Below are 16226 nucleotides of genomic sequence, written 5' to 3' on the forward strand. Positions count from 1 at the left end.
ACTCATATGGTACAAGACAACCCGGGCTGAGTCCAGAGCCCTCTGTTCTAGCTAAGATATTAACTAGTTTGATGACTTGGTTGAGACACTTTGGGCCGAGATCAGGTGCATTCAGAGTGGTATGGCTGTAGACAAGACACTTTGGGAGTCTGTTACCCCGTCTCTGCAATGAGAATGGAGTCTAGTACCATGCAGAGCTCACAGAGATGGGAAAGGAAATGAGCCGGTGGACAGGGAGCCCTGTGCTTTGTAAATCTGAAGTCTGGCTATAGCATGCCAGGGCACCTCACATGTGGAGGTGCTGGGTGTTCGCTCGTCCCCCTCAAGCTCATGTGCAGGAGCTGAGGGACCACTTTCATCCTGGGGCCCTGCCCTCTGCCAGCCTTCTCCGAGGGGTGGAATGTTCCACTGGGGAGCTTCCTGGGCACGTTTTTTTCTCCTACAAACCTGAGACCACAGAAGATGCATCTGGCTGGCTTCCTGCTCCTCCTTCTGGCTGGACAACTGGTCCTTTCTCAAGGTCAGCTGCATCCCAAGCACTACGGCCAGGGTCATGCCCACCTCCCCCGTCAGGCTCCCGGCACAGGTGAGGGCTTCTCCAGCCTCAAGATCAACCCAGGCAACACCACCTTTGCCCTCCACTTCCACCACCTGTTGGCTTCCCAAGCCCCCGGGGGCAGTATCTTCTCCCCTCTGAGCATCTCCACAGACTAGCTATGCTGTCCCTGGAGGTCAGCTTGCACAGCAGGACTCAGATCCTGGAGGGTCTGGGCTTCAACCTCACACAGGTATCAGAGTTTGACAGCCACCAAGGCTTCCAGAACCTTCTGCACACTCTCTACCTCCCAGGCAACAGGCTGGAGATATGCATGGGCAACGTCTTGTTCCTGAGCCCTGAGCAGCTGCTTCTTCTGAGAATCCTCAAGGACTCCGCAAGCTTCTGTGAGTCTAGACTCTTCTGCACCAACTTCAAAGACTCTGTGAGCATGACCCAGCTAATCAACCACCACCTTAGGTAGGAAACTTGGGGAAGATCGTGAATTTGGTCAGCAAGCTCAATGCCGATACTACGATGATGCTGGTAAATTACGTGTACTTCAAAGGTCAGTGTGTTGGTGAATCCCACTCTTCCCTTTCCCCCTAACTTACTGAAGGCTCACGTGTCAAAGAGAAACCCCTCAAAACAGAAAGTGGATAGATTGAGTCTGATACATTGAGCAGACTTCAGGAAATTTAATGTTAGAGCATCAGATATTTAAGTTTGTATAATATTGATTTCCATCCCTTCATACTTCTAGACAGGTTTTCTTATTTATTTTTTTAATAACAGCAATGCATGTGTGACAAACATCTTATGAATTCATATCAAAGCTTTACCCCTTACCAAGAGTGCAAATCCAGCAGGCTGTTTGCTTGAAGTGAGGATATGAGTCCCTGCTTCAAGTTTTATTTCTAAGGATCAAATGATGTCACATATTTATATGTTCCTTAGAGGAGGGCCTGAAGGGATTGGCAAGCTTTAGGTCCCAGCCAAATCCAACAGACCACCTGTTTTTGTAAATAAAGTTTTATTGGCACACAGCCACACCCACTCATTTATGTATTATCTCTGACAGCCTTTGCAAGACAGAGATTAACTGTTGCTACTGAGACAGAATGACCTGTAAAGCATAAAATATTTACTTTCTGACCCGTTGCAGAAGAAGATTGCAGATCTCTGAGCATTAGACATGCTCAATAAATAGAGCATTTGCAATTACTCTAATGACAACAATTTTGAAGACCTTTAAAAATACATAAAAGTATAAAAAATACATGGAAGTATAAAAGAAAAAATAGAAGTTGTCTATAATCTTACCTTCCTGAGTGAACCAGCATTATTTAGCCTAATTCCTTCCAGTCTTCTATTTATACACATGTTGATAGAGTTGAAATCACAGGTGGGGACGTTTTTGTACAGTGTGTATCACGTAGGGTGCCATCCAGGGAGCAGAGTCACCGTAAGTGTTAAGAGAAAGAGGATTGTCCTAGGAATTAGACTTGGTGTATTTGTGGGAGGGACTGGGGAAGTGAAGGTCTGGAGGAAGAATTTGGAGGGACAGAGAAAAAGGCACTGGAGCTGGTAGACAAGTTGGAACTTCTCTGGAAGTCTGTATGCCAGCTGGGCACATCCAGCCACCAGATTGGTTCTACATAGGGGGAGCCTGGGAAGAGGCCCAGGCCGTAGTCTGGGGACACAGTTGGGCACCATGGAGGAGCTGGACGTTGAACGTGGAGGACAGCATGGGTATCTGCAGCACACACCTCCTCTGGTCTGTCCATCATCTCGTCTGTCCATCATCTCATCTGCCTTCAACAGGCGATGGCTGTTTCACATCTGACTCCCAGTCTCCTGCTGTGACCACCTTGAATCTACAGGAAACACATTCTGGGAAACAGCCCCAGACTAACAATTCAGCCACACTGGTCATTGCTTGCATTTTACATGTAGAATTTTTACACTTAGAATTTTTACACACCATTGAAAATTAAAAAAAAATTTACATGTAGGATTTTTACACACCATAGAAAATTAAAAAAAAAATAAATTCTGCAATAACTATAAATTCACAGGAAGTTGCAGAGTTGTGTGGAGAGGTCCCATGTACCTTTCACTCAGGTTCCCCTGGATAATGTCTTACATTTGCTGCTGTTGTTTAGTTGCTCAGCTGTGTCTGACTCTTTGCGATCCCACGCAAAGAGCATTAGACATGTCTGTCTCCTCTGTCCGTGGAATTTCTCAGGCAAGAATACTAGAGTGGGTTGCCATTCCCTTCTCCAGGGGATGTTCCCAATCCAGGTGTCGAACCCACATCTCCTGCATTGCAGGCAGATTCTTTACCACTGAGCCACCCAGGGAACATCTTACATAATTGTATACAGTTGCAAACCAGGAATTTATTTATAAAATTTTATTTTATTTATAAAAATAAACAAACTTTATTCAGATGTTATCAGTTTTCACATGCACTCATGTGTGTGTGTAGTTTTACGCTCTTGAAAAATTTATTTAGATCTCATTTTAGTGGCTGTACAATATTCTATTAACTCCATTCAACTGGAAAAAATAATATAATTTACAGGTATAATATACACTCTCACCACACCCAAATCTCTGGCCAGAAATAATGAAGTTTTTGGTGCTCTCTTCCTGTAACCTTCTTTCCAATTGGGTTAGTGCTCGTGGCACAAGCAAAAGGCTCTCCAGAAATAGAAGAGAAATAGCCTGCCCTCTGACACATTTGCCTGTCACCTTGGGGATATAAATGTAGCCTCAAGCCCTCAATCTAGGTCACATGGTGTGAAGAGTGGAATGACTGTGGTTTATCTTTAAAAATGAAAAGTACCTAGAAGAAAACAAACCAAAGATGTGCAGCATCTTTCTAGATAAAATTATATTGAGAGATACTGAAGTGGGCAAACAAACAAAAAAAAATAGTATACTGAATTTATGAATAGGGAGACTTAATGCGCTAAAGATGTCAGCCCCCCAGCAATTGATCTAAATTTTTTAATGTAATCCCAACAGTTTTGGGGGGAAATTTTTGTTTATTTTTGGCTGCACTGGGTCGTCACTGCTGTGCACAGGCTTCCTTTAGTTGCCGTAGGTGAGGGTTACTCTCTGGCTGTGGTGTGCAGGCTTCTCTCTGTTGCTGAGCATGGATGGTAGTGTGCGAGGGCTCAGTAGTTGTGACCCATGGGCTGAGCTGCTCTATAGCACATGGGATCTTCCTGGACTACAGATTGAATCTGTGTTCCCTGCATTGGCTGATGGATTCTTAACCAGTGGACTGCTAGGGAAGTCCCTCCTAACAGCTTTTTAAAAGATTATTTTTGGTGCCAGTTAACAAGCTGATTCTAAAATGTATGCGAGAGAGCAAAGGGCCAAGAATAGCTAAAAAGGGAGAACCTGCCTGCTGGGGAGCAAGACCGGTTATAAATCTATATTAATTTAGACTGTGTGGTAGACCAAGGGGACAGAATAGAAAGGCTGGAATAGAACCCAGAAGTGGCCCCTTGGATATACAAACATCTGATATTTGACAAAACCTGCATGATAGAATGTTGAGAAAAAGGATAGATTTTTTTTTTTTAAGTGGTGTAGGGACAGTACCCTCATGGGGGGAAAATGATTTTGTACGCCTCCCTCCTACTGATAATAAGCATTCATTCCAGGTGACATAAAGCCCTAAATGCAAAAGGTAAGAGCAAAGCTTGTAGATGATGGAGGGAAGTATCTTCAGGACCTGGAGGTGGGAAAATGTCCCTGGGTAGGACACAGAGATCTAACCATAAAGGAAAAAACTGATATGCTCGCTGCATTACAGTGGAGAATTTCAGTCACCAAAGCACACCATTATGAAAGTGATAAGACAAGCCAGGGAGGAAGAAAACTCACTGACAACATACAGAATTGATCAACAACTAGTGTTCAGAGAGCTGCAAATCACTAAGAAACAGCCCTATAGAAATACCGGTCAAAAACGTCGCCTGGCACTGAGCCAAAATCAAACAAACAACCCGCTACCAAAACTAATAAAAAACTCCCGTGTGCTCGTGCTAAGTCACTTTAGTCATGTCTGACCCTGTGCAGCCCTATGGACTGTAGCCTGCCAGGCTCCTCTGTCCATGGGATTCTCCAGGCAAGAATACTGGAGTGGGTTGCCACGCCCTCCTCCAGGGCATCTTCCTGATTCAGGGATCGAACCCATATCTCTTACATCTACCTGCATTGGCAGGGGGTTCTTTACCACCAGCGCCACCAGTTGATCCATAAACACAGAAGAGTACTCGATCTTACTTTAAACTGAGAAAGGGCATGTCTGAAGCACAATGAGCTACCACTACACAAACACCAGGTTGACAAAATGAAGTCCAACAATTTCAAGTAACTGGTGAAGACATGAAAAGATCTTGCTGGGTATCCTCTTGGGTCTCTTACTTTAGAATCTTTCTGAACCCCCCCCAGATCCATGCCCCAGGCAGGTCTGGTGTTGAACTGATGGGATGGTAAGGTAAGGGTCTGGAGTGATGGTTGGGGGTGGGTGTGTTTCTTGGATGGAGGATGGGCTTATTTGTCCACAAATGCCTGCTACCCTCTTCCCTTCTTCCCTCCAGCTCTGTGGGAGAAACCATTCATCCCTTCCTTGACTGCTCCCCACAACTTCTATGTTGATGAGGACACCACAGTCAAGGTGCCTATGATGCCACAGGATACCCAGCACCACTGGTATCTTCACGACAGGTACTTGCCCTGCTTGGTGCTGTGGACGGATTGCCAAGGAAACACAACAACCCTCTTTATCCTTCCTAACGAAGGGAAGATGGAGCAGGTGGAAGAGGTTTTGACTCCCAAGATGCCAACAAGATGGAGCAACTTGTTCCGGAAGAGGTAATCCATCAGGGCATGGTGCAGGCTGTGTCTTCACTGTGAACCCTTCCAACCAGAGCCAGTGTCCCAAATTGGAAAGGGGATCACCAAATTTTGGAAGAAGTCTTACTTTCTCCAAGACTTTCCATGCTGCTGCTTAGTCGCTTCAGTCGTGTCCGACTCTGTGCGACACCAGAGATGGCAGCCCACCAGGACCCACCGTGCCTGGGATTCTCCAGGCAAGAACACTGGAGTGGGTTGCCATTTCCTCCTTCAATGCATGAAAGTGAAAAGTGAAAGTGAAGTCGCTTAGTCGTGTCTAACTCTTAGCGACCCCATGGACTGCAGCCTACCAGGCTCCTCCATCCATGGGATTTTCCAGACAAGAGTACTGGAGTGGGGTGCCATTGCCTTCTCCCATATCTATGCACTGGTGCTGCTGCTAAGTCACTTCAGTCCTGTCCGACTCTGTGCAACCCCATAGACGGCAGCCCACCGGGACCCGCCGTCCCTGGGATTCTCCAGGCAAGAACACTGGAGTGGGTTGCCATTTCCTACTCCAATGCATGAAAGTGAAAAGTGAAAGTGAAGTCGCTCAGTCGTGTCCGACTCTTAGCGACCCCATGGACTGCAGCCCACCAGGCTCCTCCGTCCATGGGATTTTCCAGGCAAGAGTACTGGAGTGGGGTGCCAGGGCCTTCTCCGACTTTCCATGGGTTTCCTTAAATAAGGATTGCCAATACTGTATCTAAATTTTGCCCTCATTAGTGAAGAGAGAACCAGACTAGGAGTTAGGAATCTTGGGTTTAGATGTAGCACTTATACTACCCACTCCAGGATCCTTGCCTGGGAAATCCCATGGACGGAGGAGCCCGGTGGGCTGCAGTCCATGGGGTTGCATAAGAGTCGGATACGACTAAACAACAACAACTTGTACTGCACATGTCCGGGGTGAGGAGACACCAGCTCTCTGAGGGTCCACCTTGTGCAATGAATGAGTAGATTTCTGGTCAAGATGCTGACCATTATGCTATAGAGGTATTTAGCAAAACCCCACCCACCTACTCCAACAAGTACCAAGGAAGCTTTCACATCACCCTGAGGCTATGAGGAGGAAAAGTCTTCAAACACACTTGAGAAAAGGACCTCAGGTCAAGGCCGTATGGGGGTGGGCAATTCACACAACTCATGTGGTAGAAGAATTCTATCCAAAGAAATCACCGGTTGCAAACAAGTGAAAACCATGGGGCCCCATCAGTTCAGTCACTCGGTTGTGTCCAGCTGTTTGTGATTCCATGGACTGCAGCACACCAGACCTCCCTGTCCATCACCAATTCCTGGAGCCTGCTCACACTCATGTCCATCGAGTCACTGAGGCCATCTAACCACCTCATTCTCTGTCATCCCCTCTTCTTCCTGCCTTCAATCTTTCCCAGCATCAGGGTCTTTTCCAATGAGTTAGCTCTTCGCATCAGGTGGCCAAAGTACTGGAGTTTCAGCTTCAGCATCAGACCTTCCAACGAATATTCAGGACTGATTTTGGCCCCATCAGAGACAAAGACAAAACTGCCGCATGAGGAGACCTGTATCTCCTGACACGTGTGCAGAAAACCACCTCTGTTTAGAAGAGCTGCCAAAGGAAGGAGATCTTGCAGACAGCTGACCCTGGGGTCAAAGGAGCCTGGCTTTAAGTCACCAGGAGCACTCACTGAGGGCATGGCACAGAACTCTGATGGAGTGAGGGCAGGGAGCGAGTGCCCTTGAGAAGAGCCCAGCCTAGATGGGACCCCTGGCTAGTTCAAGAGTCCAGTGTTTTAACCCACTGCCTCTTTCAGCCATTTTTATGGGAAGCTCAAGTTGTATCTCCCCAAGTTCTCCATTTCTGGCGCCTATAGATTAGATCAGATTTTGCCCAAGCTGGGCATCCCAGACCTGGGTATCAACCCCTGGAGACCTTGGAGGGGAACTTCTACCTCTTGGAAGGTGCTGGGTGCTGGGTGCTCTCCCGGCCACCATGTGAAGTCTCAGAGCCCGAGTTTTACTCAATAATCCCTGGGTGTAGAGAGCCAAGAAGTAACCCACCGTGTGCTGGGTGTGGTGCTCGATGCTGGGAATCCAGGGGCCACCAGGCCCCTGCCCTCAGAGAGCTGTCCCAGTCAAGTCACAGATGGTGGCAACAAGAGTGACAAATGCAGAGACAGAAACAGAGGGAGGACGCAGACGAGGCTGGGTTGTTTCATGCATTTCTTAGGTGAAAAAAAGGGACCTGTGACCTCAGTTATGTAAGACAAAGTTGTGCTAGAGGGTAGAGCCTTGGGCTTGAGAGTTCAAGTTTCAGTTCCGCCTCTTATGACGTTAGAAGTTCTGCATCTTAGGACCCTCCTTTGACTCCACGGTCAGCCGTCTGCAATGTTACCCAGCCTCTGGATTTACCTTCCTCATCTGTAAAACAGACATAAGACATTGACATCATAGGATGGTTAAGAAGATTTAAAAGAGTGTAGGCACACAGTGTGTGCTCAATAAATGATCACAATCACCATTGTATAAATAAGGGATCTTTAGCTCAATGACCCTCCCCACGGTGCAGAAATTCCTGCTGTGTTTTCTCAACAAATGGCTTTGGTCTTCAGTGGTTTCTGGTCTCTCCAGGCTTCCCTAAGCCCTGACTCATGCTCTCTGGTGGCTCAGATGGTAAAGAAGCTGCCTACAATGCCCTGGGTCAGGAAGATCCCCTGGAGGAGGGCATGGCTACCCACTCCAGTGTTCTTGCCTGGAAAGTCCCATGGACAGAGGGAGCCTGGCAGGCTACAGTCCATGGGCTCGCAAAGTGTTGGACACAGCTGAGCGACTAACATACACACGCTCTCTCGGCGCTAACACTAGCCATTTCCCTTTCAGAGTTTCCGCAAGGCCATCCTGGAGGTGGGTGAAGTTGGCACCCAGGCTGCAGTGGCCCCCGGCAGTTTTGCCACCTTTTGGCCCCCAGGACAATTGCTAAGCCCTTTGGTTTAACCAGTTCTTCCTTGTGATCTTTTCCACCAATGCCCAGAGCATCTTCTTTCTGGGAAAAGTGGTCAACCCCACAAAACCATAGCCCTCCCAGGGCTGGCTTGTCTGTTACAAGCAGGAGGACGTAGCCTGGAGGGAGAGGCATGAGCAGCTCTGGGCTTGGAGTGGAGGATACAGAAGATGCTGAGGATCTGGGGCAGAAGTTGTTGGTGAAGGATGCGGGTGGTATCTGAAGGGTGTGGACTGGACACCCAGCTCCTCAGGGCTGTGTCACCCCAGACAGACCATCTAACCTCTTTGAGCAGGTCTACCCTGGAAAGTGGGAGAAATGTCCACCACCAGCCGCACTGCCCAGGGTAGTTATACAGATTAAACAAAATGATGGCTACGGGGAGCCTGGCTCAGCGCTTCCCACATAGTGGATACTCAATCAATGCATCCCTTTCCTATCCCTCTGGGGTTTGCCTGTGGTCCCCTGGCACACCTGGTCCAGGATGCAGTGGTGAGATGTTCCAAATTTCAGTAAGTTCACGAGGTGTGTGTGTGTGTGTGGTAGGCAGTCGTGGTGTGGGCAGCCAGTGGACAGGGCAGGTGCCGTTTCAGAGCCAGGGTTCAGAAGGCCTTGGCAGGGAGAGTGTCCACCAAGGCATCTGCTACCGAGACTGGAGATGGAGGCTCAGGGAGGCAAGCTATTGCAAGGGAGCTCAGGCCCTGCCCCACCTGTGGTCACGGGGATGTGGCCAGTATCCCTCTCAGAGCAGATTGCCATGGCCACGGACTGAGCTTCACAAGGAGAAGTGTGAGATGTAGGAGTCTAGAGGCCTATCTTCCCATCCCTGCTGTGCCATCGAGGTGCTCTGAGACTTTTGTGGTCCTTCCCCCTCTGGACTTCAGTGTCCCCACCTCAGTAATGTTAGCTGGCCCAGTATTAAAAAGCAGAGACATCACTTTGCTGACAAAGGTCCATCTAGTTAAAGCTATGGTTTTTCAGTTATGGTTGGATGTAAAAGTTGGACTATAAAGAAGTCTGAGTGCTGAAGAGTTGATGCTGTTGAACTGTGGTGCTGGAGAAGACGCTTGAGAGTTCCCTGGACAGCAAGGAGATCAAACCAGTCAATCCTAAAGGAAATCAGCCCTGAATATTCATTGGAAGGACTGGTGCTGAAGCTGAAACTTCAATACTTTGTCCACCTGATGTGTAGAGATGACTCATTGGAAAAGATCCTGACCCTGGGAAAGACTGAAGGCAGGAGGAGAAGGGGACGACAGAGGATGAGATGGTTGGATGGCATCACTGACTTGATGGACATGAGTTTGAGTAAACTCAGGGAGATAGTGAAGGACAGGGGAGCCTGGCGTGCTGCAGTCCATGGGATTACAAAGAGTCAGACACGACTTAGCAACTGAATAACAACAGGTGGCCCAGCTCGGACCGTCTTTGAGTTTGTGGGGTGAAACCTCTGAGGAGGGACCACTCAGAGTCTGTGAGAATAAACCTCTCCCCCTCCCATGGGAGGAGGCAGGCTGACAGGACCTGGCTGTGTTTGTCCTAAACCTCAGTAATTTCCAGCAAATGCAAGGTCTAGTGGGTTTTGTTCATTTGTCTGTTTTGAAGGTGAGTGTCAGAGGCAGCAGGAGGTTTCACAGCCACAAAATCAGAGTTTACATTGGTGACAAGGAAAAGTAGACTGAGCACCATCTACAGAGCTGACAATTATTCAAGAATCAAAATATTCCAGGGACTGTGTGACTTGGTCCTGGTCCTTGGCCCAAATAATGCCACGATGGCAGAATAGAATCATGTCAGGAAGCTAGGAAGCCAGTATCTGGAGCAGGAAACAGACAACTTTTTTGATGGAAAAAGCCATGGGGAACAAACTGAGGAGTGGAAGATTCTGGGGTCTCCCCCATTTTCTCTGTAACACAGCTGATGGCCTCAGGTGTCACCGACAGAGAGAAGATCCTATAGGAGGAAATATCTCAGCAATGCCAGCCCAGCGCTAACCACACCAGCTCTGGGCTACAAGGTCAGGAGCCTGCCAGGGCTCAGCACCAAGTCCTCCAAGGCCCCGAGGACCTCACTCTTTTCTTGCCAACCCTGGTTTAATTGGTCCATTTCCCCCTGCACCTGCTGGGATGTTGGATTCTATTTTTCAACAGCCAGGCAAGAGATAGTTAAGCGCAGGCTGACTCACTTCCCTGTCTGCCCCTACAGCAGCAGGGGGTGGGTGGATTTGAGTCCCAGACAAGCCTGGAAGAAATGCAGGCCTGGGGTTACCATGGCGATGACACTGCTGGAGTGAGGTGAGGAAGAGAAGCTCTGGTGTGAGGAAGGGGAGGAGAGGGGTGCAGTCCCCTTGAGAGTGATGCCTTCTTGTTCTGATTAAGCTCATCTCATTCCCTCCTCTGCTCAAAAGCACTCAATGGCTCCCTATTGCCTCCAGGATAAAGTTCATATTCTTCCAACTGTAGTCAAGGCCCCCATCCCAATCTTGTCCCTGCCTGCCTCTCCCGCCCCTGACTCCTCTCTTGCCTTCACTCACCCAGTGACTGCACTCATGGAAAGTCTGATGTCTTCCCAGGCTACCCATAGCTTCCCACCTTTGGGCTTCTGTCCCTTCAGATCCCTATCACCCAGAATGCTCCCTTCCCCATCTCTGAGAATCTATTAGGATTTCCAACAAGTGCCTCCTGCTGTCCCTAAGGAAGACGGTCTTCCTACTATTAAACATGGCTGGCTGACATTAATCTCTGCCTCCCACTGGGTCAACCCTGGCCCCTCCTAGACGGAACATCTCAGAGGGAGAACCCTATTCACATTGCATTCCCTTCACTCACCTTAGTACCTGACCCCAGTGCTGATCATCTGGTCTGGCACGTGACTCAGGCCCAACCAATGGTTCGTGACTGAATGAATGAATGGAAGAGGCTGTACCCTGAGCAAGGTCCCCATGTTATTTGTTCTGTATCACCACCCCCCGACACACCCCAGGAATTGATTGGGTAAATATTTAGTCCAGCTTCTCAGATTTCAAAATGTCCTTTGGAGCATTAAAAAAAAAAAAAAAAAAGATCTACAGGGCTGTGTGTGACCCTTGTTTTGCTACTTGGGAGGCACACTGTGGGCATGGAGTTCAGTGTCGGGAGGTGGGGTATGCTGGTGATTTCTGTCATTCTCCTCTGGCAGGAAAGGCACAGTCTTTCTTCACTTTGCAATTGGAGAGCGGAGGGAGGCAAGGGAGTGTCACGAGTGTCGTGGTGGAGCTTGGGGGACCCGGATGCCAGTGGATGGATGAATTGCCCCGCCCTCATAAGCAAGTGTGGAGAGAAACATCGTGGGTTCATTTGGTTATTCATTCTCTCCTTCAACAAACAGTGGACTGGCCACTAGCCAGGAAGCCAGGGGGATTTCCTCAATGGGAGAAGAGGCACTTGAAATTTGGGCTGGGACAGAAAGTCTGCATTCCCAGCGTCTCTGTTACCCGCACCGAGGACAAGCTCTTACCTCTCCAGATTTCACTTTCCGCACCTGTAAGTGGGTACATAATCCCGCAGCATCTATAGAGGTAGGGATCAGATGGACATGGGATCAGTGGAAGATCCAGGCCTGGGAACCCCCAGCTCTGATGGAGCCTGTGAATGTGTGGACATGTGAAGGGCAGGAGAGTGTCTGTTCCATCCCTGGCTGCCTGGGAAGGCGAAGTGTCCTTCTCTGAGCCAGAGCAGATCTAAGCCTAATGGTTTCCAAGCCCTGAGCATCTGCAGCGAGCAAGGCACAGTGACAAGTGCTTTCAGGGAGTTACCAAGAGGCCACGAGCATCTGAGCACAGAGCTGGACTTTGGAGGCAGAATGCCTGTGCTTGAACCTGCACTTGACCCATGACGGAGTACACGAGTTGGTTAGTGTACTAATTTTGCTCTAACAAAGGACCACAGCTGAGTGGTTTAACAACAGAAGTGTATTATTTCACCCTTCTGGAGGCCAGTATGCCATGATCAAGGTGATGGCAGAATGGTGGAGTTGGTTCCTTCTGAGGCTCGGAGGGGGCATCTGTCCTGGCCTCTCCCCTGGCTTCTGGGGGTTCCCTGGCCATTTTTCCTTGGCTTGTAGATCTCCGCTTCGTCTTCACATGGTGTTCTCCCTGTGTGGGGGTCTCTTCCCAGATTTCCCCCTTTTACAAGGACGTCAGCCATACTGGATTAAAGGCCCAGCCTCATTCCGAATGACTTCACCCGAACTAATTACATCAGCAATGACCCTATTTCCAAATCAGGTCACCTCCTGAAATGCTGGTGGTTAAGTCTTCAATTTTGGGGAGATGTGCTTGAACCTCTGACCCGATGCGGGACTTGGGTCCCCCGTCTGTGCCTCAGTTCCCTCGCCTGTGAAATGGAGATGAGGCACCTAACGCATGAGTAGACTCTGGATGAGTCACTGTGTCTAAAGCACCTAGCTTTGCTGTTTCACAAATGCTCCCTACTGTTATTTCATTTTATCTCTTATCACAACTCTCCCCTAGGGCAGGGTCACAACTCCACCTCCCCGCCAGAGCTGGCAGGTGGCCTGAGCAGGTAAAGCAGGCTGACAGCCATGGGGACCAAGAAGGTGGAATAATAAGAGCCCCCATTGAAAGACATTTCTGTTCCATGTTGTCACACTCACTTGGGGGTGACAGAACTCAGTTCTGCCCAGGGTGAAACTCACCTATTGGGAATAGTACTCTTCTTTGCTCTGGATGTCAATGGAAAAATAAATCTAGCATGACTTACTCAGTCCTTAAAATCCCCATATCCTGGCCACTGACTCATCCTACTATCTCACCCCCGTTGTTGTGGACTGAATTGTGTCCTCCAAAAGTTTGTATATAGAAGCCTGAACCCCCAGTGAATGGGCCTTCAGGGAAGTAATTAAAGTTCGGTGAGGTCATAAAGACGGGATCCTCATCTCATAGCACTAAGTGTGCTTATTAGAGGAAGAGACACCAGAGCTTGCTTCTTCTCTCTCTCCCTCTTTCTCTGTCCCCACACAGGCACAGAGGAGGGACTGTGTTAGGACTCAGCAAGGAGGTGCCATCTACAAGCCAGGAAGACAGATCTCACTAGAAACGAACCTGAACATCACCTTGGTCTCAGACTTCCAGCTGCCAGAACTGAGAAACATGTTTCTTTTGTGTGAGCCCCTCCATCTGTAGTCTTTTGTTTTGGTAGAGCAGACTAATCTGTGCCCTGAGACACCCTCAGAACTTTCTCTTTCAAGTGTTCCCGTCCCCAGCCCCCCTTCCTTCAGAACCTGAGTGGCAATGGGGAGTCAGGGCTTGCCCTGTTCCCCAGATTATCAAGCTAGTCCCTAGACTGTAAGCCTGGGACATGGTACGTGGGGTGCCTCCACAGACATACACACGGGCTGGAGAAGTCTTTTCAGCATCTTGTTTAGCCCCATCTTTCATCAGAAACCCGTTTTAAGGTATTACACTAGTCTCCCATCGCTGCCGTAACCAATTAGGACCAACTGGGCAGGGTAAAGCAACACAAGTTTATTCTCTTATGGCTCTGGAGGTCAGAAGTTCAAAATGGGTCTTCCTGGGCCAACATCAAGATGTCGTGTCAGCAGGGTGTGCTTCTGGAGTTCCTTGGCCCAATGCCCCACATCCCATTGTTTATTTCCTCCTGCTTCCCTGGTCATGTCTCCTTCCAAGAGACTCTCAAAAGGTAACAAACACTGATTCCCTTGCCTCCTCTGACTCTGCTCTCTCTTTCCCCCCGATTCTGCTTCTCTCCCTTATAAAGAAGGGCCCTTATGATAACACTTAGGACTCACCTGGGGAATCCATAACAGTACTCCCCAATCCCGTTTCAAGATCAATCAAAGTCCCTTTTGTTCTATCAGGTCACTGTCACAGGTTTTGGGTGTTAGGACATGGATATCTTTGGGAAGCTGTTGTTATCCATACTACACACATCTTCGGTTGCTGCTGCTGCTAAGTCGCTTCAGTCGTGTCCGACTCTGTGTGACCCCATAGATGGCAGCCCTCCAGGCTCCCCCATCCCTGGGATTCTCTAGGCAAGAACACTGGAGTGGGTTGCCATTTCCTTCTCCAATGCATGAAAGTGAAAAGTCAAAGTGAAGTTGCTCAGTCGTGTCCGACTGTTAGCAACCCCATGGACTGCAGCCTACCAGGCTCCTCCGTCCATGGGATTTTCCAGGCAAGAGTACTGGAGTGGGGTGCCATTGCCTTCTCCATCTTCAGTTGCTAAGTTGTGTCTAACTCTTTGCCACTCCATGGACTGCAGCCTGCCAGGCTTCTCTGTCCTCCACTGTCTCCCAGAGTTTGCTCAAATACACGCCCATTGAGTCTGTGATGCCGTCCAACCATCTCATCATCTGTTGTCCCCTCTCCTCCTGCCTTCAGTCTTTCCCAGCATCAGGGTCTTTTCCAATGAGTTGGCTCTTCACATCAGGTGGACAAAGTATTGGAGCTTCAGCTGCAGCATCAGTCCTTCCAATGAATATTCAGAACTGATTTCCTTTAGGATTGACTGGTTTGATCTCCTTGTGTGGGACTTTGTTCTTGCAAAAGACACTCAAAAGGTAACAAACACTGATTTCCTTCCTAGAAAGCATAGTTTGGGAAGCTCTTGGTTATGAGATGAGGGACTCTTGCTTACATCACGTGGCACGATGGATGGAAAACAGAGCGTGAACAAATGAGACCTAGTCTCCCCTTGTTAAGGCCTCTCCCTAGCAGCCGTGTGCTGTTGGGCTGATCACCTACCCTCTCTCTACTTCCATCTTCTCACTGATTCCTTAGGGGTTCCAGCACCCATCTTCCAGTGCATGGCGAAGGTCGTGAGCACACGCCAAGCACCTGATGCCCGGTAGTGACTGTGCTTGTCTCTAGATTGAGGCAAAGCTCAGTATTATCCCCTTTGCAAGGTGGCTGGAAGTACTAAACTAGATAAAGGGCCAAAACTGGGTCCAAAATTATGGGGCAAGAAAGCAGATGTCTCAGAGGTTCTAGAGGGACCCTGTTTGCTGAGCAGCAAGGTCACGTTCTCTGGGTAATACCCGACCCTCTATTTCCTCTACCAACTGCACACCCCACATTTACTCACACAGCCTTCTGGGTCATGGCCACACACTGTACACCCCAGTTATTTGGAAGCCCCAGGCATGAGGACATTGGCAATGAAACAAGGGTTGAGCCAACACCCCACCACTTGGAAACAGTCTTGAAAGAGTGGGGCTGAGTTTTGAAGCCCCAATGTCAAGGTAGAAAAGAACAGTTCAACTGAGCCCACAGAAATCCTGGGGACAGACTTTTGCTTTGCAAAATACAGTGGCCTTGAAGCTGGTGGCCTGAGCAGTCAGCCCCACTCTGTCCCTAACTGATGCACATCTCTGAAAAGTCCTTTCATCTCTCTGAGCCTCAGTTCAGTTACTGGTACAATAAAAGGGGTGGAGACAGTGATCCCTCATCTCAGCCACTATGGTGGTGGTGGTGGTGGTGGTTTAGTTGCTAAGTCATGTCTGACTCTTGTGATCCCATGGAGGCTTCTCTGTCCGTGGGATTCTCCAGGCAAAGACCCTCTTGATACATCTAATTTCCACCAGGAGCTGGCTGTAGGGGTCCATGAACCTCGTAAATGCACAGCCTGCATAGAGCTTGGGCTCTCATTTCCCCAGATTTGCAGCAAATTGGCTGCAGGAAACGAAGCTAAAGAGGGTTTGGAAGGGTGTCTCTCTTTGTGTCTGGACAGCTGGTCACCTGTCCAGCCTGGTCCACCTGAGGTGTTTGTGCCATAG

At 48.9% G+C, this 16226-nt stretch overlaps 1 protein-coding gene across 1 annotated transcript; it reads left to right on the forward strand.

The window, feature by feature from the left end:
- Nucleotides 1-453: 453 nt before the first annotated feature.
- SERPINA4 (serpin family A member 4) lies at nucleotides 454-8507 on the forward strand. The gene is given in 7 exon segments (XM_019983246.2): nucleotides 454-706; nucleotides 709-1023; nucleotides 1026-1103; nucleotides 5158-5431; nucleotides 7246-7393; nucleotides 8312-8385; nucleotides 8387-8507. Coding segments are annotated over 7 exon segments (1254 nt in total). The 5' UTR covers nucleotides 454-462.
- Nucleotides 8508-16226: the final 7719 nt, after the last annotated feature.

The sequence above is a fragment of the Bos indicus genome, chromosome 21, assembly GCF_029378745.1.
Source record: "Bos indicus isolate NIAB-ARS_2022 breed Sahiwal x Tharparkar chromosome 21, NIAB-ARS_B.indTharparkar_mat_pri_1.0, whole genome shotgun sequence".
Taxonomy (NCBI): Eukaryota; Metazoa; Chordata; class Mammalia; order Artiodactyla; family Bovidae; genus Bos; species Bos indicus.